The sequence below is a fragment of the Copidosoma floridanum genome, unplaced genomic scaffold (genome assembly GCF_036245765.1).
Source record: "Copidosoma floridanum isolate Cflo_tuat_1 unplaced genomic scaffold, Cflo_Japanese_pri ptg000019l, whole genome shotgun sequence".
NCBI lineage: Eukaryota > Metazoa > Arthropoda > Insecta > Hymenoptera > Encyrtidae > Copidosoma > Copidosoma floridanum.
This window is the reverse complement of record NW_028321896.1, coordinates 12,085,394-12,108,204: the sequence shown is the minus strand read 5'-3', so window position 1 is coordinate 12,108,204 and position 22,811 is coordinate 12,085,394. Positions and strand designations below refer to the sequence as shown.

Genomic DNA, 22,811 nt, shown 5'->3' with positions numbered 1-22,811 from the left:
GAATGCAAATATTGTCTCGATCGCTCGAAAAATTATCATCATCATCATCGTTATTGTTGCTGTATGCCCCGATGCGGAAACGTCAATCCGTTTTCCGTTCGGCATATTAGCATTTTTGCCTTTTGTTTTTTTCAGAGGAAATATATTATGGTCGATTTAATTACGTCGTAATCCCCAAAAGGTGAAGGGGAGAGGGGGCACGATTGGCTTCTTCCACTGACGTTAAGATCCATTAAAAAACTTGTTATGATTTATTTTCGTCGATGGTCGTGTATGTATATATACTTACGGCTAATCGGGTAATTCAGATCTTGATTGTTCATACCGTTCGTATATATATATGCTCCCACGTATATATGATATTATATCAGAGACACGAGGGCCATTAACTCTTGTGCGAATGGAACTCCTTAACTGATTACATTCTTAATTTGAAACATAAAAAAAAAAAAAAAAAACAGAAACCCTCTTTTGCGCTCTCATGATATTGTAATTACGGTATTTTTTTAACGCTCGTAATCGTGAGCTATCTGTAATCCAAACACACGCAAAAGCACATTATTTCTCGATTAACGCTCCCAAAAAAAAAAAAGTTTTTAGAAAACGACAAAAAAAAAAAAAAAAATTCAACAGCGCCAGGAGTAGTTTTGCCCCACTGTCGTACATGAAATAGTATATTAACTAATCGTAGGTGGTGCAAAGAAATAAAAAAAAAAAAAAAAGAAAACTATAATCCTACGCTACACATGGAAACTTAAAAATGAAAAAAAAAAATAAATAAAAAAAAGAGATTCTTAGATAAGTAAATTGATAGATGGTTTATAAAAAAAAAAAAAGAAAAAAGCGAGAGAGGGGGCCTTCTCTCAGGCGCAAGATAACAAAGTGGCTCTTAGATCGGTTTCAGAGCCGCTTGCTCGCATACCCGCTGCTATCAATGCAAATTGCCGGTAATGGGGGGCTCTTAGGTGTAACGCGATCTATACTCGCTCCAAGCACGCCCCATCCGCAGCTATTAGCCTCTTCCTCTCGCGAATATAGCAAGTATATATAACGCAGTTGCGCGCCATCGCGTGAATTCCGTCAATTTGAGAACTCGCGCGCAATTGTGTCCCCCTTCCCTCCATCTTTCCTATATACCTACGAACAAAAAAGCAGGTGATATATTATATATTCGGCCGAGCAGCGCCTGAAAAACGTGCGAGTGAATGTTCAAAGACGTCTCGGGCTGATTTATGGAGTGCTACTTTGCGTCTTTCTTTTCGCCTATAGCTGACCGTGGATACAATTATTATTTTCACTCGAAATTGGGCCATTGTTTTCACTGTGCGGTAGCTATACAAACGTCTTCATGTATAGCCAAAGCAATTTTTCACCGAGTGGCTTTCGTCGTATATATAACGCGCACTTGTAGGCTTTTACAATATCACATCCACTCGGCAAGAAAATTAAGTAGCCTCGGTGTGTACGTGCATTAGGCACAATTTACATATTATGGGGAACAATCGATTTTCGGGAGCTCCTCCAAAAGGTGTTATTATAGTTACACGAAACTCTGCGTATAGGTGGGTATACATATATATACAGAAGGGTGGCGTGTAATCGCCGATGGCGCAGGTAGATAGCGTATACGAGGAAATGGAGTCGAGCGGATTCGCGTATATATTTAGGCACGGAGCACTTGTAAATAAGTTAGTTGGAAAACGTAAAAACGTCGTCAACGACTGGAGAGAAAGTGGTGTAACCTATAAGACGACGGTGGCTTTGTTCGTTGATGCCCAAGTTTAAAAAACGACTCTTTGATTCTTTGCGGAAATAGATAATAGGTGCTCGAAACATTTGAATTTGATTGCGATCGTGTATATGAATTTTATCATTGCGCTACGTGTGTACAGGGTATACAATAACCAGTGAGTGTGTGTATACATAGAGGTAACGTGCACAATAGCGCTATCGATTCATCTCCCCTATGATGCGCATACACATATACGGTGTACGGACCCGCACGAGAAAATACATGAGTAACAAGACAAGGGAAAAAGAGAAAAATAGAAAATATACTTCCGGGCGGTGGGTTCTCGAGCGCCCAATTTCCTCGAGCGCCTCGGAAAACGCGTTATAATCCTTAATGAGCGCTTTAGCATAACAAACGCTCTCCTCCCCCCCTACTGAGATGGCATCTAACATATACATCTCTCTCCGCTCGTTCTCTTTCCGTATATATGTATAAAGCCTTTCTCTCTCTTTTATTTGTACCTCCTGCGAGTGAGCTAGAAATTTACGCGTGTTATATACTTTGCGCACTTCATTTGATATTAAGTACATTGATTTGTAGTTTGCGGCTTGGTGTGCTTATCTATGGATTTCAAAGAGTAAAAATTGCTTAATATTTTTAGGGGCATTTGGTTTCACTTATATATATATTATATCATCATAGTACAAGCTTACGAGATTTTCGAAAGGATAGTAATCACTTGTGGCTATTGCTGTATCTTAATGTGTGGAAAATTATGAAAAATCGGGAGAATTCATAGTAACGGGCAACTCGAGACCACGTAAACGACGCAAGCAAAAGCGTGTGGAGCAAAAGCTCAAACAAACTTACACGCGTGTACGAGTGTACGCGCGCATGCTTATTCACACGAGTGAGTGGGAAAAAAAAAAAAAAAAAAAAAAAAAAAAAAAAGTGGCAAGGGGGAGATAGCCCAGCTCGCTGCGAAAACGTGCGATGTGGCGGCGGGGGCCTTAGCCGTTAACTTAACCGGCGTTTACCTTAATCTAAGATCTGGTGCGCGGGGAGGCTTAAAACAGCGTCGCCTACGCCGGTAGTGTAATGTACGATAGTATGAATATGCATCGAGAGAGCCCTATTATGTTTTGTACATGTATATATATATAAAGTGAAGCAACAGCAGCGGCTGTTTTTCTGCGCGCGTGCAGGCGCTATAGTGCTAAACTTTTTTTTTTTTTTTTTTTTTCGTAATTGTTCCGCCGAAGAGTGTGTACGATCTGCTGCTCGATTTCGCTCTCCCTCGATCTCTTAACTCGGTACTTTACGATGTGTTTTCGCTTTCGTTTCCATGAGGAATTTTTTTTTTATATCGCTCCTCGTTATTTTCTGGCGAAATAACATATCAGCAGGATAAATTATTAAATTTTATTACTTCGTTTAATTAGGAGCTCGATCCAAGTTACATAAATCATTGTTGAATCAAATTTTTTTTTTTTCAAATATTCAAACCAAATGGGTTTGTATATTCGACCAATTATTTCAAATACTTAATAAACTTTTTTTTTTTCTTATCAAATTTCTTGCACTTTACTTTAATTTTTAGTCAGATGAATTTATGTAGATAATAGAGTTGAATTTTCGTCCTAGTTTTTGTTATAACACACTTGAATAAAAATCAGTAAATGTACGAAGAAAAAAACAAAAACATAAAGTAATCATACTTAGGTTCAATGCAGCAATTAGGTATAATTATCTCAATGCACACAAAGCATCATTTTTTACGTATCACACATTATTCATCGTCCATCACATATTTTGTGTGCACACATATACGTTACATGATTTAAAGGCTCGTTACATAAGTACAATATGTATTACGATTAACATAAAATTGCTCGCAGGTAATTGTTGTTGAACGATGGGTAAAGTTAAAGAGGAGCGGGGGAGAGCGTAGGGGTGAAAAATAAAAACGTTTTCAGTGGTCGCAGAGCCATATCGGCAGTAGATGTGTACTTGACTGTTTTTTTTTTTTTTTTTTTTTTTTTTCTCTTGGTTACACGCCTGACACACGTTTTAATGCCACGCTAACACGAGTACCTCCACCGCATTTTTTCCCTTATTTATGTAACACTTTCGTGCACGTGCACTTATACGCGCGAGGATTTTCCATCTTCCTCGAGGAACTGCTGTACAGTCTGCAGTTTTTATGTTAATAAACGCTTAACCTTTCGTTTCCTCCAATTAAACTCTAATTCTTGATAAATGCCTTGATGGCGCGCGAGCATAGCAGAGCACATTCATAATAATCCTCGTATACCCATCATACGCTGGAAACCTTTTTTTTTTTTTTTTTTTTTTTTCTTTTTTTCCGCTACTACACTGCATATACATAGCTGCGCACGAAGGCGATTTTATAATTGTGCACCTTGTATTACATATATTATACTCTGCACCGTACACACACCACCGCATCAACAGCGAGCTGATAGTGCCAGTATACTTTGTACCGTCTAATGGGTGAATCGTGATTTCGCAAAATTCACAAACATCAGGCAAGGGAAGGTAAGTATTAAATTGGAACGATAGCTCGGAAATTCAGAAAATAAGCCACGATGCGCGTCACGTGACTATATACGTATATATATATATTACAACAGTGTAAGGGCAATTAACGCGTAAGAGATAATTAACTTTCGAAATAGGAGAAGCGCGCACATCACGTACAATGGGTGTAAGTATAAAAAATGGTAACTGTAACAGGTGTGTGTGTGTGTGTGCGCGCGCGTGAATTGCGGTGTGAAGTTGGAAAACGAGGAGCCGCTGGCTGTGGAAATGAAAAAAATTTATTGCCGCTGGCAGTTCCCTCTCTATCTTCATGTACGATTGCTCAGTCGTAATTAACAAGCGGCGATTAATCATTCCCGGATGCCAAATTAAGATATATATATATGGAAGGTGGAGGAGGAGTAGGTACATAAATATATATATATACGTATGGTATAGCATCAACCGCGGTAATGGCACGAGCGGGGTGGGGAAAAAAGGCTTATGCATTTACAAAGGCACATTCGTAATTCGCGTGGTTAAGATACAAGCGCGAGATTTTCTGAAAAATTCAAACCTTCCCCCCAGACGCAACTTCGTCAGCTGCGTGCACGTATATACGTATGCTGTTTTACGTGTACTACATTACGTATGAACTGCAGTTACGGTAAAACGTAGGCGATTTTTGAGCCTCTCTTTCTCTTTCCCCGCACCAGACCACCCCTCATGTATATTTAATGACCGCGGAGGAACACAGCCACTTCTGCAGAGAGCCGCACGCGCACTCTCTATACCATAGCCGTAAATGCACACACGCACAATAGACATGTGTGTACACCTATATGCTGCGCTCTCCACATTTGTGTGTCCGTGGTAATATACGTACAGGTATACGATGTCACAAAAAAACGTATCACAAAAAGGTTTTTCATTTTTCCACGCGGGCCCTTGAAAACTTTGTGCACGTTTATAAAAAAAAAAAAGGAGATTTTCCAAAAAAAAAAAGGAAATAGTCTAATTTTTGTTCGCGTAAAAATGCGATAAAGTTACACGCCCAAATGTCTTTGGTTTTTGGTGACTGCGGACTATAGACATGTACGTACACGTTTTTTGCGGAAGCCCTCCCGTACGCGGCGAAAAGAAAGGCCAGGGTGAATAAATAAGAAAAAGCCCGACAAGAAAGACGATGGGGTGGGCACTGAAAAAAAGATGTACGAGCGGCCTGCACTCGACTCACTTTAACGTTCCCTCTCCCTCTTTTCCCTCTTTGCGAGCATGCACGTGATATATATATATAGCCTTGTGCTCGCTCTTTACCGATAATACCGAGCGATCGTCGAGTTAATGCGCCGGGGAGGTAACGAGCCTCCCCCTCCCCTGTTCTCTCCGCGCTTCTTAATGACCGGGACGTATAAAAAATTGTTGCCGCAATGCTTCCGTTCCGCCAAATGCGAATCGAAAAAAAGGATATAGAAACACGGCTGGACTTGCAAACAATGTGCATGGGTCACGATGTATCGAGCGAGTTTGTATACTATACATCATCGACGAGTGCAGCATGCATTTGTCGTGGAATCGTGACCAAAGTTCGTGTACGTGTGTTTCGCAACGCGCCCCAACGTATGGCTGTGAAACAAAAATTCTGAAAGACATACCGCTGGTCAGGAGAAAAAGAAATAAAAGAAAGGAAGGATAGAACAACAATGAGCTTGAGATACGCGAGCTTATAGGGGCCCAAGCGGTCAAGATTATAATAGCGATGGTGTGCAGGGTACACCGCAATAACGCAACTGTTCCCTCCTTATCTTTTCACCGCAAACATATATATATATACACATACGTGGCGAGCAGTATCAGCGAGCGTGGCTTGGCGGCTCGCGCATTGCAAGCTCGGCCGAGCTTTTTCTTCGCCCGTGTAAATAAGTATGTGGGCTCAAAAGGGGGACGGGGGCGGCGTTTTGTTATTTCACGCGCTCGCATTCCTGCGGCTTTAACATTACAGCTATACATGCATATACTATATACATAATGCGGTCGCAGTGGTGTTGACACGGCGTTATGCTAATTGACGCGTAACCAGGGGGTGGGGGGAGGGAGAGATTTGTCGCGGGTGCTGTGGCGTGAATCTCGAATGCTAATCGGCGCGTGGGCCCTCGTGCTTACCGATGCTTTTGGTCACTGATGCGTGCTTGTCTGCGTAGGTGTACGCCGAGTCCTTGGAGCAGGGCTCAATGAAAATGCATCCTCATGCCGATCGTTGAGAAGTATTTTCATGTATATAATTTTAATCGCGAGCTATCGATCCGTTGAATGTATTATAAAGACATGTCATAACGATGATGTATTAAAATAATAGCGTGTGCGATTAACTTGAAGCTTGACGGATTTTTCGGTTGATGAAAAAGCTGCCAGTGTCAATTGAACACCCCACGATAATAACAATCGTATGGAGAAGCATATTATATACATATATGTGTACGTATCTACGCGACAACCCTTTATTCTTTCGAGCATCAACAGCCGGTCTCTCTTTCTCTAAATAATTTAGTACAACCAACTGGGTATCCTACTAGTACCTAAATTGAAAACGAATAAGCTTCGTGCACACGGACCCATGGAAAGGCACCGGGCAACGTACCCCTGTAGAACATCGACTTTGATATGCAATCGCGCCTCGAGCCAAAGTGTTAAAAGATATTTCATGTTAATCAAGCCACCTATACGCGCGCCTAAATATATATGCAGGCGCACATATATACACAAACACACACACCTACCACCGAATATTTTACAAAGTGCCATATGGACGACACTCCGCGACGTGTATGTGTGTGTGTGTGTGTGTGTGTGCGTGTGTGTGTGTGTGTGTGTGTGTGTGTGTGTACATTATGCACACACGAGTCAGACGTGAACCGGATCGAGTTTTGCGCAACAGAGCGCATGTTGGAGGCCCAACGTTATACGCATATGTGTGTATCTGCGACGAAGATCGGACACCCTCAAATTAAATGATGTCGCCACCCCTAATTTCGAATATATACGTACATGCTATATGGGTGCGCTATACGTAATTCCGGGACCCCGTGTCGTTATTGCTCACTGCCTCGCGGTTAATTTAATTTTCGCCTCTCTATCTATATCTCTACATCCTTCTGTCACCAAAGTGACAGTAACTCGCTGTCCTGGCAAATACGCCCCGTCCAAACTAGTGTATCATTAGTAGCTCTTCGGGACACGTAAGTCGTGTAATGTGCGAGTCGTCGTTTTCCATGTCTTCGCTCGAGTGTATACCCAAAAGTTCCGGCAAAAATTTTACTCTATACGTACAAAGTCGTTGTACACGGGGCAGTATACTTTAATGCATCCATCGTCGATCGTCGACATACGAATGGGTGGCCAGTGTATATTATGTTTTATCGGACGACGACAGAGTAGCGTGACTCACGCGTATACACATTGTGTGGCACGAGTACAAAAGTATCGCGAGTGCAGATGGTCAAGATCGGTAAGCGTCTGTATACATGTATATATATGTGTGCGCTGGTTACAGTCCAGTGCTGCTCGACAATGAGTATATAGACATGGCATTCGTGTATGCACTTACCTATTGGTGCACACTGTGCGAGCAGCTATACATCTTTCATGATTCTATGAGTATTCACTAGTCGTTTTTGTCAACCATTGGCGTGACCACCATACCGAATTGTTGTGTCTTCCGAGGACTCGGATGAACTGGTATACAGGGAATCAGGACGTGTGATTTGACAGCTCCTTACCGGTCGCTCTTATAACAGAGGCTCGATTGTTCATTGTGACAACGTGACTTATCGGACTTTTTATTATGGTTGTTTGAAAATTCTCCATCACAAAACTTGACGTGTATCCGAAGTTTTTCTCGTTTTTGGCACCATTGATTGTACAAGTAGAAAAAGAAGAACCAAGTTTCCTCGTAACTTGTCAATGTTTTAAATTGAGTATAATCCTTTTTGTATGCAAAATTTCAGGCTATATATGCAAACAAGCAGAAATAGTGGTAATGACGACTAACTGCTCGAGTTGATTTGGCTCTAACGGAAAATAACGTTTTTGTTGCAATCACTCCTCAAATTGACGGAGAAACCGTGAGAAACCCACCATTCAAACCACCCCAAAATTCAAGTAATTGATAATGAAATAAAAAGAAATTTAGGAGGAAAAAACTCCACACATTTTTACCGATAAATGTTACTCAATCGCTTTATTTATTAGACAAGCTGAATCGATCCCATTTGTATCGCAAACCTCGTTTGTCCCCTTCTTTTATTTCTGACAACGATATGGTACGTAAGTATACACGGCCGTACAAGTGAGATCGTATATATATCGTTGAGAGAAATTCAACGTTCGTTTGCTTCGTAGGTACTCCAATTGAGAGAGAACAGAACGAGAGAAGAAAAACGTCTGCAACTCCTCGATAAATAATACATTTTCAAGTGCATCAATTCCCAGCGATAATGTATATACGTATAGTCTCTTTAGCACAGCAGCTCTGTATATGTACGAAGGCGTTACGTACAACCTCTGCAGCGCAAAAAAGGTCCATAGTCGCTCTTTAGCTTCTCCGTCGCAGCAGCCCATCAACGCTTGTAACGAAAAAAAAAAAGAAAAAAGAAAAAAAGAAAAAAAAAAAAGAATCAAACGAGAGAGAAGGATAGAAAAAGTGTGTTACAGACAGTGAAAGACGAAACAAAAGGGGAAAACGTGAGCCGTCGGGGCCATTTGGAGAAGAGGGAGAGCAATCGAGCCATGGGATTCGTTAAATCGCAGAAGGAGAGGACAAAAACCCCAGCGCTGGGATGCTGCGAGCAACCGAGAGAGATGACTCCCTCGCAGCCCTCCGCCCCTCTCTACATTTGACTTCTTTCATCCCCGCTCCAACGCACCCATCGCTTGCGCGGTAGGTTATATATACAAGTATAGGTATAATGCTTCAACGTATGCATATATATATAGCTGCAAAGAGAACAGTCGCGGTGAAGTGCACCCTTCATTCGCGTCTTGCTCCCCTCTCCTTACGTTGCAACCCCCCACCAACCCGATCCCACCACCACCACTATACACGCAACAACGACCACTAATGCCTGCAGCTCCTGCCTGCCTCAAGAGCTCCGGCCATACACCTATACCTATATGTATATATATACGTGTAATGAAAGATGTTAACTACAATTTTATATCGAATTACCGCTGCTGCTGCTGCTGAAACACATTTCAAATTACTTGGGCGTGACGCGACGGGGCGCACCGCCGACGAGCCGTGCCCCATTGGCCCCCGGAGCGCCGCCACGGCTCTCGGATTGGCCGGAAGGCTCGAAGAGTGGGGATGACGTGGGGCGGAGCCCCACCGTCGTGACATGGCCGACAGTAAGTGTGTATAGAGTCGAGGAGGCAAGGCATCTGGGGTACAGGCAGCTCGAGCTGCTCGAGGCGAAGGAGAGAGAGAAAGGAGCGACGACGGCTCCTGCTCCTGGCCGGACGGACCCATCAGTCGTGCGGCGTAGCCAGGCCAAGGAAGAGCCTGTTGTGTGCTGCGTCAGCCCTCGTACACTGTTCTCGTACCTTTACCGATTTCTATTTGTTCGTTCGTTCGTTCGTTCGTTCGTTCGTTTGTTTGTTTGTTTGTTTGTTTGTTTGTTTGTTTGTTGTTTTCGTTCCATTTTGTGCGATATTTCGTCGGGACTGAAGAACTACTCAGTTCTAAATCGGATGCGATCGGTAAGGATAACATCGGCGTGTCGTTGATACACCGGTTGTTTGTTTACTACAGCATGTATTGCGTGTCGTGCTGATGGAAAGGGATCGATCGTCAAGACGTGACTTATGGTGACGAGCAGCGCTTCGATAGGCACGTATATGCGGGGGCAGACCGAGCGTCAATCGGATGACAACCGATGGTCGCATGTGACTCGGCGAGTGTGTTGTTGTTGTTGGTTTAGTGACGTTGCGGTTACATTGAGCTAGTGAGGGTACATACGAGGGATACAACGGACTATACTCGCATCGTCTACAATCAAAGTGATATATATATATATATACACACACACGTAGGGGGTGGTTGCTGCGGAAGCGGAAATGTACCGTGCGTGGCATCGGAAGTAGTGGTGGATCGATACCGATCTGCGTGCGGTTAATCAGCACGGGCTATTCCGTCGCGTCGGTCATGCGAACGGCCCGTCCATCGACACTGCCAATTAGTGAGAAACAATTATCCCAGTGCCGCAGTTGGGTGGTATAGCCGAGATCGCGATCGGTAAAATTTTGTCTCCCTTGGGGCGACTGGTGCTGGAGACGATCAAAAGATCGGCAGCTACGACAGCGATTACCGGGGAGCCCGAGGCGAAGAAGGGACGGAAAAAGGAGGCTCGGCGCGGTGGCTCCGCAAGCCCCGAGATGACGGTCCACCACCACCGGCCGAACCACCACGTGGCCGCGCTCAGTGGCATCGCCTTGGCTAACGGGGTGGCCCATCCGATCGGCAACCTCAACGGCATCGTCGTCAGCAGCGGTGCCGCCGGGCTCAATCTCAGCCGCAGCATCGCCAACAGCCTCGAAATGGCCCACAGCGGCCTCGAGAGACTCAGCAACGGGCTCGACTCTCGTGGCAACCACCACCACCACCAGCACCACAGCGGTACCAACAACAACAACAACAACAACGGCAACCCCAACAGCCTGAGCCTGTTGAGCTTGCACGCGAGCGCGACCGGCGGCAGCATGCACAGTATGGACCGAAACAGCGACTCCTCGACGACTATGTCGACGCACAGCAGGTCGAGGTTCATGATAACCGACATATTGGCGAGCTCGACGAGTCCGGCGAGCTTGCAGAGCTTGCAGAGCCACGACCCGCCGGGTAGTCCGCCCTCGGCGCCGAGGGATCTGAGCGTGAGGCACCAGTCGAGATCGTCGCTCAACAACAGTACCGTCGACGAGGACAGCGACGCCAGTCACCACGACGCCGTGTCCGTTTCCTCGAATGGTGAGCTTGCGTTTTTTTTTTTTTTGTTTTTTTTCTTCCATGTATACATTTTCATATGGCATACCTGGTCTGGTCAACCGAACGAGATCGCTGACGCCCCTATTTTTTTGTTCGATACGCCAATTTATTTGCTTTTATTTGGGTAATATTTGTATCATTGGGTTCCGCGTGCCAAAGACAATGTCGAGGAGGAGTAAACAAACATTATTAGCCGCAGATGAGCTCAAACGTGTCCCTATTTTATGATATCGTCTACATGTCACTTGTGCTTTCGAGCAAATTTATTTCTATTGACTACTAGTGATCATTTGTTTGGTTATCGATGAAATATGAAAAGTAACCCTCCACTTTCACTTCTCGTGCGAAACAAACAAACAAGTAAATAAAAAAAAAAAAAAAAAAAGTAAGGTACGAGGTCCTGTTAAAATTAAACGTGATTATTTTGTGACAAATAAAAATCACCAAAGGTAAATAGTCAGAGGGGGTTGTGCGTGTACTGGTAAGGAAGAGGGAGAAAAGTGTTGGTGGCCAATCGGTGGATTAGCATCTTTCGTCGAGCGGAATAAAACAAAAGCTTCCATGTAGAGTACAACATAAAGCAAAGGAGGAAGGGAAAAAGGGTCGATGCATACTTGTGGAAATTTTAATCGATTGGTCGGCCGATGGAGCCTCCTTCTACATGTAGCGTTGTTCCGCGTAAATACACCTACACGCGCGTATAAGTTGATTTGAAAACCAGATATGTTTCGAGAGTCGAGTCACTCATGAGAATAATATTATGCACTTGAGATGCGTCAGATGCTAGAGCGCGCGCGTGTGCATCCATGTACGAAAAAAAAAAAAAAAAAATGATATCCTCCTCCGTTTGTGCCGTTTATTTCCTCTCTTTCGGGGATTGTTTTTTTTTTCTTTTTTTTTGTTCTCCCCCGCTTTGTTGGTCATCACCATCCTAATGCGCTCCATCCGAGAAATTGGCGCGGGGCACTTCTCTTCCTTTGCGGCTCGGCCTTAATTATAATACGAGCCTTCTGTTGTTTCCATACCCATCTTTCCAGCTCTCGTTTTCTACGCAGGGGTACATGTATATATATATACACATGTATACCTGGATCACCCCAAGCCCACACGAGTCATCCTCCTTCTCCTCGCTTTCATAAAACTCTCTTGCCTAATAGGTACGCTCCTACGCTACGCGCGCGCCCCGCACCTCATTCACACATACACACAGGCACACGAGCAATGGGTAGGAATATATTTTCGGCGGAGCGATGATTAAAGGTTCTGAGCTTTTTTTAAAGATGACGGGGGAGGGGGACAATAAATTACGTGATGGGCCGTTCTTGTGTTGTCTTAGGTATACGCTGCACGGTCTGCCGTTTTATGCACATACATATATGTATACATGGTATACACGAGAGACAGTAGGCAAATATAATAATAACCACACATATATATTATATAGGGGAGAAGAATCAAATCGCAGAAACGCTAACGCGGCTGTTATCGAGGCTGTTATTAGGACGCGGTCGCAGCTGGGGTTTATTCTACTAACGCGACGATCGTTTTTTTTGCTGTTTCTTATTCTGTATACTTTTTTTCTCCCTCCCCCCCCCCCTCGATTTGATTTTTGTGATTAACGGAAAGTGAGCGCCCGCGGTTGAGGATTTTTCTTGATGTCTTCCCCTCCCCCTGCCCAAAGAGCCCTTACTTCAGTTTCGTCAAATCTTACTAGTCTTGTTTGCTCTTTTTGTTGATAACGTGACGATAAATTGCATTCAAGCAATGAAAATAATATGATTAGAGGGGTCAGCTGATGTTGTATAGTTGGCAAAACGAACAGGACTCATGCATGAAGACGTGTCGTGGTTCTAAAATCTATGAAAGTCACGGCAAATACCCGTCAAGTTTGCGAAAAAAAAAAAAAATTAACTCTTTCGGCACACCTGCTGCTCAATTTCTCTTCCATGCGTGTACATAATTTTTTTATACATTCACTTAATTTTTTTGAAACCACGAGCGAATAACAAAAGAATCACTGTATAAAATCTTGCGCTCCCGTTTTCCCGCAAAGCCCCTCGTTCTATCGTTCTATGTGTAAACTATACGCGTGTAGCGAAAAAAAGATCCGAAGAACAAGAAGGGAGTCTACATACCGATGACTCCCACGTATGTACACACTCGGAGGGGCGATGAAATTATCGGTGCGCAATCTTAAACACATACGTGAGGCCGGGCAATCGTCTTCATTAGCCGACGGGTGTATATACAACCCAACCGAGCACTGTAAAAGACCCTGCACTGGCCACGGAAGTGCCAAAAGGGAGAAAAATAGAGGTGAAGCACTGGCTCGTCAATCGACACCAAAAATAACAATCCGCGATAAAACTCTATCCCAAGACGCCCAAACAAGTAAGTAATACTTAGCATTAGTCGAGCAACGCAAAGAGAGAGCCAAAAACGTTGAAAAGACAATACCTACACGGTGGCTCAAAGAGTATATCGCGCGCCCGCGTCCGCGACAATAACGTAGCTCGCAAATCACGGGCCTCTTATCTCTCGCGCCGTCGCTGCCGCCGCGCCGCGGTATACTTACACTTATATACCACGCACACACCGCTCCTGCACGCCGAGCTAATCGTTATACATGTATACAGGGCATATTATACATTAGACGCGTGCGCTTGCACGTATAATATATATATATGTATAAGCACTGCACACCGCGCGGTCCTACGGAATGGAGAATTTTAATCGCGCGGGCGCCCGTGAGCTCGGCGATTATATGCACTATGTATGGGCGCGCGTGTCGCGTTGTTGTGCGCCTGTCAGCCGTGAATTTTGTGAAAGTGTGTCACCGTGTGACGAAACCGATTGACCCACCCTACATTATGTACATACACCCTCGATTAGACCTCCCTGGCGCGTGACCGAAATCGAGATTCGTATTATATATTGCATACATATGTATACCGATTGATTGATGAACCAATTTTTGATCGTATATCAAATGCAATTTCCGTCCGACCGAGGCTCACATGTATTACCTTCCACCAGAATCCAAACAAACAGAGACAAATCAATCGATGTTGGAGAAAAAAGAAAAAAAAGGGAAATGAAACCCCAATCTATATATAAAAGAAAATCACATCGAGCACGTCAATGTGGAAAATTACAACTTCACGCGTCGTGCTACCGCGGGCGGTGTATATATATATGTATTTGCGACAAATTAAGGCGTTAACTTTCACTTCCTCCCCGTCGTCTCTTCCTCTTGTCTCGTATATATATGTATGTATATATTGTGAGCTCTATGCGAGTGAGATATTATATATATTGTAACACGTTTATAGCTCGAGCCTTCGACTTTCGAGTGATGCACATATACACAAGAGCGGAGAGAACCACCCCAACCCCGACTCGAGTGAATGAGGTTTTTATAAAAAGCGCAGCCGTCATTCTCGCTCCGACGACGGTTTTTCGCACACACATGCGCTGCAGGAGCACGTATAATATTATAATGATGATGATGATGATGATGATAATAATAATAATAATGAGCAAGCAAGTGAGTCGTGTGGAGGGACACAAGAGAGAGAGCGGGAGTCAAAAAGCGTGAAAACTCGATCCGTGATTTTTGAATGAGCGGCGGCTACGTATGGGATATTTATACCTATACAATGTGTAACTATATATGTATACGTATAATCGGCCCAAGAATCGAAACGACGCGTATAATCCGCTTAAGCAGCCAGTTTCCCTCTCTCTCTCCCTCTTTTGGTCATTGTCGAGCCCTTTTTACGCGCTTGCCAGTATACATATACCTACAATATACGTGTGTGTGTGCAGCATCAAAGAGAGAGAGAGAGAGAGAGTTTCACGCCCCGCTCTCCCGCGAGACTAATCCGAAAACCGGAAATGATTGGCAACCGTTTAGATCTCGGCGTGGATTAGAATTGTTGTTGCTCCGACGCTGCCTCCCTTCTATACCCCCAAAGAGCTGTCACCTCTCTCTCTCTCTCTCTTCTTTCACTCGTGTCTCGCGCGCTCGACTTCTTCTTCTTCTTTGACGAAACAATCTGTGCACCTTTTTTTTCCCTTCCCTCTGCCCTTCGGATCGCTTGCGACTTAAAGTTTTAGACTGCGGATCGAAAAGTCCGCCGTTTTTTGAAGCAAGACCGCTCCCCCTTTTTTTTTTTTTTTTTTTTTGCCTGTGTATCTATACGTGCGTGCGTGCGATGATTTCCGTCTTTTCCTCGAGAATTGACAGCTCGTGCATATTTTTAGCTAGCGTTGAACATAAAGAAGAAAAAAAAAATCAAACAAACAAACAAGCAATGAATATTCAATCGCGAAGACAATCGAGCCGATTTACTCGAGTCGATGGTTAAGGTAAAAATGCCCCGGAGCACACGAGAAACTCTCGACTCCGATGATTTATTCATACACACATATACATGTAAGATATACTGGTACGTGCATTGTAAATATAACAGCAGAGTCACGAAAATCGCAAAACGCGAATTATAATCGGTGAAAATTGCTCGCCAGCCAACCGATTTTCTCCACCCCTTTGTACGATTTCTTTTTTTCGCACGTACATTACGATCATCGCAGTTTCTCTCCATTTCTATTTCTTCCAACGTGCAATCGTCTTAGATGAACCAACGCAAAGAAAAATCTCGCGTGGAAGACACCCTTACGTGTGGCTTTCGATGCCTCTATAAAATTTTTTACTTTTCATATTCTCTCGAGTCCGGGTGGTCATTATATATACACAAAAATCCACGACTCGCTTAAAGACGCAAAAGTAGGTATATATATGGATACACTAACGCCTTGTTTCTTTTCTTAACATATACAGTATATGTACTAGGTATATAATGTAGTTACGTTACTACAAGCTCATCGCCGTAATTCCCGTCAATCCGCGTAATCGTGATTCGTACGTATAATAAAGTACTTGTATATCTTTGTTTCGGATGAATTGAAACATCGCGGGTCGTTTCAAAGAGGCCGGACATCTCCGCTGCGATGTTTTATCGTCGCATGACAGTGTAATCCTTCCTCTATTTTTTTTTTTTTTTTTTTCCCTTCCCTTTATAAGCGTATATATGTGTATTCCACTGCCAGGCGGGTAACGCGCTATAAATCAAGAGCCGTAACGACGATAAAGTCGTTGGGTATTAATGAAAACGCGAGTATAAGCGTACACGGCCTCTGTATCTCGTGCGAGGCGTGACACTGCGTTTCGACACGCGATTTCACTCTCGTTTTCATTTTTCGGGCGAATGCACGATACACATACAGATGAAAAAAAAAAAAAAAAAAAAGAAAAAAGTGGAAAAGATAGTATATTGATTTAAGAGCCGAATTCCGGATCGGCGCTCGGGCTTCGAGATATTATAAAATATCGTTTTGAGGGACGCAATAACTGGCGCTTGATTAATCGCCCGATCCCCAATAAATTCTTGTTATGCGTGTATAGACGCACACGTCTGAAAACACTCCTGCACCCTCTGGTCTCGTTCGTGCGCGCGAGCAGAGCCGCAAAAAAAAAAAAAAAGAAAAAAGACATAGAGAGGGTATAACGAAAGAGGGTAAAAAAAAAAAACAAATAAAATAAATATATAAAGAGGACCTGCATATCGCGACGGCAGCTCGACGATTTGTATTTTAGGCGCTAGCCGGCACGCGACGACTCTGCCGAAACAAGTCGCGAACAGGAGGAGAAGGAAGAAATGGGAAAGGCAGCCCGTATACTTAACTAAAAGCGCTGCAGCCACTATAACTGTGGCGGGTCCTGAGCTGCGTGTGTATATGTATATAAATATAATGTATATATGTTATATATACATGTGTATACACCTACTCCTGATGGACTCGCTAACATGAATTTCGCGTGACTACCCTTTTGCACGATACCAGTGCGGATATGCACACCCGTGACACGCGTGTGCCCATACATTAGTACAGGGGTGTATTCAACACAAGTACCAAAAGGGCAAATGAACGAGAGAGAGAGAGAGCTCCGTTTTCGCGAAAAGCGATCGGCTCGCTCTGTATTATTCAAGGCCCCTCCTTACCAGCTCGTGGGAGCATATTTTTTTTTGTTATAGGTAGCGTACTTACTACTGTATTTTATAAATGAAGTGTAGCCTCTAATAGCCAGTAGTATAGGTATACTCGCTCGGTGTTGAATTTTGGTAAATTGTCTGCGTTTACTCGCGAGAGTAAAACTACAGCTGTAATAGCTCAGCTGCATAATTATATACATATCAGGTCCAACTTTGTGGACAAAGCAGAGCTGATTCGGGGGAAGGGCTGTTTGTTTGTTCACGCGAGTAGCCGTTGCATGCGTATCGATCACATTTGCATGCGCTATCAGGAGGTTGTTGCATATACAGGTATATTATAGGCGCGTGGGTGCAGTTGTTGGTGGCGTGTACGCGAGGCCGAGGTGAAAAATCTCCGCGACAAAAGCGTAATTGAGACAAATAAGCGTTGCTTGGCACTATATTTTTTGCCTTTTTTTTATTTATTGTTTTATTCGTGTTGAAAAGAAAAAGAAATAAAAAAAAATGTCGAGTACGCATTGGTGGTACGGTATAAAGAAGCAAAAACTCGTTTAGGTAATTGTCGCGCATAAATGATTTCCATGTAAAAATTAATCGTAGGATATATACACGTAACACGCGTGTATGGGAGTTGGAACGATGGAAAAATAGAAAATATTGTTTAATAATCCCATTACATAAAAATATCATTACACGCACATAAACATCTCGTCTTCTTTCTCGCTTTTTTATAATGAGCGTAATTATTTCGCTGGAAACAATATAATTATAAAACCCATTTAGTGTGTGATGTTACGAATAGCGAGTGAAACAGAAAGTTGCGCACAAGCGTATATATAGGCACATTGAGTTGTGTATACGTACGAAAAAAAAAAAATAAATAAATAAAAAATAAAGTATACCCCCGAAACGATTGCCGGATTGGGGGAAAATCATACAGCGATTACCGATTCGACGTGTTATTTAGCAAAAGTGCGATAGGCGGAAAACGAGGATAACATGGAATACGTAAAGTATGTCCTTGACTCCGTTCGAGGCGTGTCGCGTGCACGCGACGCTCGGTGTAATTGGCCGCGAAGGGAATCAAAGAGTCCTTCGGAATGCCGCAAAATTGAAAAGCAATATAATCACCGACTGCCGGAGACATGTACCTATAATGGCTCGTCGCCTAATGGCACTTACCTATACATAAGTATACTTGTATATGTACCATCAATTTCACGGATGAACGATCCTCGACGACAAGACAATAATCTCGCTAGTTTACGTTTTATGCAAGATAGGTACGCAGTGCTGTACAGTAATTTCTGGTGCTATATATACACGATGTGTTGCGAAAAACAACGTAGATATATATATATATATATATATATACATACCTACACGTTGAGGCATACGGGATGTACATTATTCTACACCGCGCGCGAAATTCGAGAAGCTCTCACTTGCGAGAGACACACACATCCCACGTTTGATCCGCGCTCGAGTGAACATATATGTATACCTCACTTGATTCAATACGACAGCTGGTATACATATGTATATACGTACGATCGATTTTTCTTCGTTTTTTCGTGATATTTCCTCGCGAGCGCGTGCATGGGTCAATCTTCCCACCTGCACGTACCGCACGAGGATTTCTCGTCCTGATTCCGAAGAGGTATAAGCATTTTTTTTTTATATTACTCCCCGTAAAGTATATTATATAGGTACAGCTCCGACGAGCACAGCTTTGGATTGTTTTTCGCGATGCGCTTGTGTATTACGTTTTCATCATTTGAAGAACAATCGACGATGAAAACATATTATTATTTATACCAATGTACCAACGAGACGTTGAAAATTGATTCTAAGAGCACGTACACAATCAATGGTTATTTGACGGTAATCAACTGCAAATGGACGCATCGTCATCATGAGGGTGATCATACTTGTGAATAAGTTTGAATTGGTGTTTACGGGCTAATGTTAATAGGAAAATCGAGACGACTATGTGCAATCATTTGAAAAAACGTATCATCACCGGTACGTTTATTATTATTATTATTATTTTTTTTTTTTTTAATTGCGATGAGCACCTAAGTATACGCTATCCCATCAACAGAACCACTTGGTAAACGCGGATAAAATCACTATATTTGCCCTTTTATATAACGTAGATCGCGGCCGCGGTTGAAGTGTCGAGGTGCAGTATCTACACCGACTCCCGCGCTGCACGTGATAAATTATATTCGAGCGGGTGGTCCAACCCCCGAAATCGATCGTACGGGGTAAGAGACGAGATAAGTCATTTATCGGCGTGATTTATTCCCTTCAGCAATTAATATACATAAAGAGCTCAAAATCGATCATGAAAATGTATATAATCGTTTCAAACGACAGCAATGAGCGCCGACCGCGATGACGCACGTAATCGGCGAGCGCTAAATCAACCAAGGCCATGTACAATATACGTATAAATAAGATTATCCTGCAAATCGCCGCAATTAGTCATTTCAATTTCCGCGACTCGATTATACGAGCGCCGCCTCCCACGTGGTTGGCCGAACTCCTCGGACGGAAAAATCCGTCATCCGCGGAATTAGCAGCTATATTCGCCACGATGATGAAACGACTAATTGGCGCTCGGGTGCCGATTGTACACGAGTGAAGTATATAAATATGTACGCGATGGACGAACGAAAAAAACGAGAGAGAAAGGAGGAGGAGAGAGAGAGAGAGAGCAAAAGCGATTTAGCGCGGCGAATAAAGTTAAGCGACGAGGAAGGGAAGCTGCGCGGTAGCGGAGGACACGCCCTCTCTTCTTGTTTTCCTCCTCTGCCGGGGCGAGCTTGTACGTGTAGGTGTAGGAGCTACCGCAATCTTCATTGCAAGCACGTACACTTTGCTTCGCGAGACAAAGAGAGAGAGGAAGAAAAAAAAAAAAGAAAAAGAAAGAAGAGCATACAGCAGTGGAGAATAAAAGGGGGTGCGAAGCAACGGAGGATGAGAGGGTGCTTGTACACATGCGCGAGACGGAATAAGAAAAAAAATAAAAAAATAAAAATCGCGTCGGGAGAGCTTATATGTATATCGCGCGCACGCGCGTGCCTATATGACTGTGGATGTGATATACCTGTACAATCCACAGACTCCGCGGGTGACAATAAAACTGAGAGCATCGCTTTGCGAAAGTTTTTGTATATATTTTCGGGTTTACGAGGTATATAGCTCTGCACTTGTATTGTTCCAATACTATTGTAGCCTGTGCTTTAGCATGGTGCTCCATGGAGTAATCGTTATACCTACCCCTCTCGATGTTAATGTTGCGTGGACTATTGTCGCGAATCAATAAAAAGTGATGAGATCGTGTAGTTTCGTTGTTATACGTAATGGATTATTGTCAGCTCGAATTTGGGTTATCTTAGTCTCGTGGTAACGATGAACCACAAAACTGAGCTTTTTATATGCATACACCGAGTGCTAGAATTCATGAGGTACATTAAATAACACAAAAGTTTCACATTCTCCATAAATATCACAGGCATTCTCATTAAATTTGAAAACAGTTGTTTTTACCCTTTTGAATGGCTTGACTCTGTTTAGTAGATTAGCAGCATAAAAATTAATACAAGTCATTAATAAAATTCATTGAACGACCAATATAAACATAATTTACACTGATGAATTAATGATAAAGCTATGATAATAAAACAAAATGTAAACGCACATAAAACACGAATTTATGTCGCCAAACAGTACATATACATATGTACATTAGCTCGCAATTTTCATCACACACACGTATACCTAAGCGCTGCAAAACGTGCGACAAAAAACATAAATATAAATTTATACCCTCAAACAACACCAACTCGTCGATTATGTCGTGTGCAACGGGCACTGAAACATACACACACACGCGCACACATACACCAGTTAAAAGAGAGGCCATCACAGCGGCTCCTGCTTCGATGGCGTCGGCAACGTCGACACTAATTGCACGAGGGGGGTCGGGAGGTGGGGCGCATAATTGCTCGATAAACATCCTGTTAATCACGCCTCTTATGCGCCCGCGCATACACTCCACCCTCCTCTTTTTTTTTTTTTTTCTTTTTTCTTTTTGCAGTTGGTACCTACAACAATGCACGTACGCGTAGACGCAAATATAATAAGCTCTTGCGTACGAGCCAGTTACAGTGCGGCTGCAACACACGAATTACTCTCTCGCATATGCATCCGGAGGGAGGTGTGTGCCTTGTGTTGTATACGTATGTATGTGTATGCGTGCACCACCATCAGCCATACCTATACTTTTATAGGTAGTGGAGCTTAATTGCCGAGAGAGGAAGAGGAGCGCCGGAACATTATGCCGGTCTGTGATGATGAAAACTCGCCGCGAGCGAAACGCTCCGGAGCAGAGTATGTATATATAGAGAGATGAGAGCGTATGTGCCGACGAGCGTCAACTTTCGCTCGTTGTTTGCGGTCGAGAGGCTCGTCTCTGTTTGTTTTTTTTCGTTTATAAACTTTGACAATTGTTCACGTTGTCATTGTTGTAACGAGTGATTTTTTGCATTTCGAAAAATGAAAAAAAAAAAAAAAAAAATGAAACCATTCGTTCTTTGAAAAAACCGCCTATGTCGCGAATAAATTAAGAGCAGAGACGAGGATAACGGCATTCCATGCTTATTTTCTGTAGCTGTACATGGGGTATAAATTATATTTTAGTAAGAGGATAACCTGCGTGTGTGTGTGTATACACTCGTTCGAGAAAACAAGAGTGTACGCGTATCCGAGCTTCTGCTGACAGAGAGGAGCATAAAATGTGCGCGGGAACCGTCTCCAAGTTTTACATATGTCGCGCAACGCGTCACAAACCACGCAAAGTACAGAGAAAAGAGAGAGGAGGGGGTGGATGGTTTGGCAAGTTTAATATATATTATGTCCCCGCAATTAGCATCCCCCCACTCGTTGGTTCGCGTAACAATGTTTGGACACGAGAAGCGATTCTTGAGAAGAAAAAAAACTGTGCGTGCCAGGGGGTTGAGGAACACACCGCGCGAACCAAGCCCTCCCTCGTGCGTGTCGTAGTCTTAACAATATTTTCCTCGAGTGCTCGAGAAAAGAAACCCAAAGCAGCGAGGACGCGACTCGAAGGAGAAGGAAAATACTGCGGCTCTTTTTTTTTATCCTCGCCGGATGCGCGGCGCGAGCAAACGCGAGTAAAGCACGGCGTACCTATACATAGAGCTTCGGAGCGGGGAAAAAAAAAAAATGAAATAACAGAGAGAGAGAGAGAGAGAGTGGAAATAAAGACGGGAAAATGGAAAAGAAGCGAGTCGTATGTATGTACACACGTAGTGGAGCGGAAGGGTGGGGCCGCAACGGGGGAAAAAAAAGTTCCGGCTAACGTCTTGGAAGTGTCCCTAAAAAGGAGAGAACTTCTTCCCTCCCCGCAGCGCCG

The 22,811-nt window shown here is 43.4% G+C and overlaps 1 protein-coding gene across 2 annotated transcripts in view; it reads left to right on the top strand.

Moving 5' to 3' along the window:
• The first annotated feature begins 9,818 nt into the window (after positions 1 to 9,818).
• Positions 9,819 to 22,811, top strand: part of LOC106643491 (uncharacterized) — a 29,885-nt gene continuing 16,892 nt past the window's right edge. The window contains exons 1-2 of one of the 2 annotated variants that reach the window (XM_089593216.1): positions 9,819 to 10,921; positions 11,030 to 11,291. In XM_089593216.1, coding sequence (XP_089449342.1) covers positions 10,703 to 10,921; positions 11,030 to 11,291 — 481 coding nt within the window. In that variant the 5' untranslated portion in view covers positions 9,819 to 10,702. Of the gene's footprint in view, positions 11,292 to 22,811 lie in introns of both variants that reach the window. The other variant, XM_089593214.1, reaches the window with a different exon arrangement.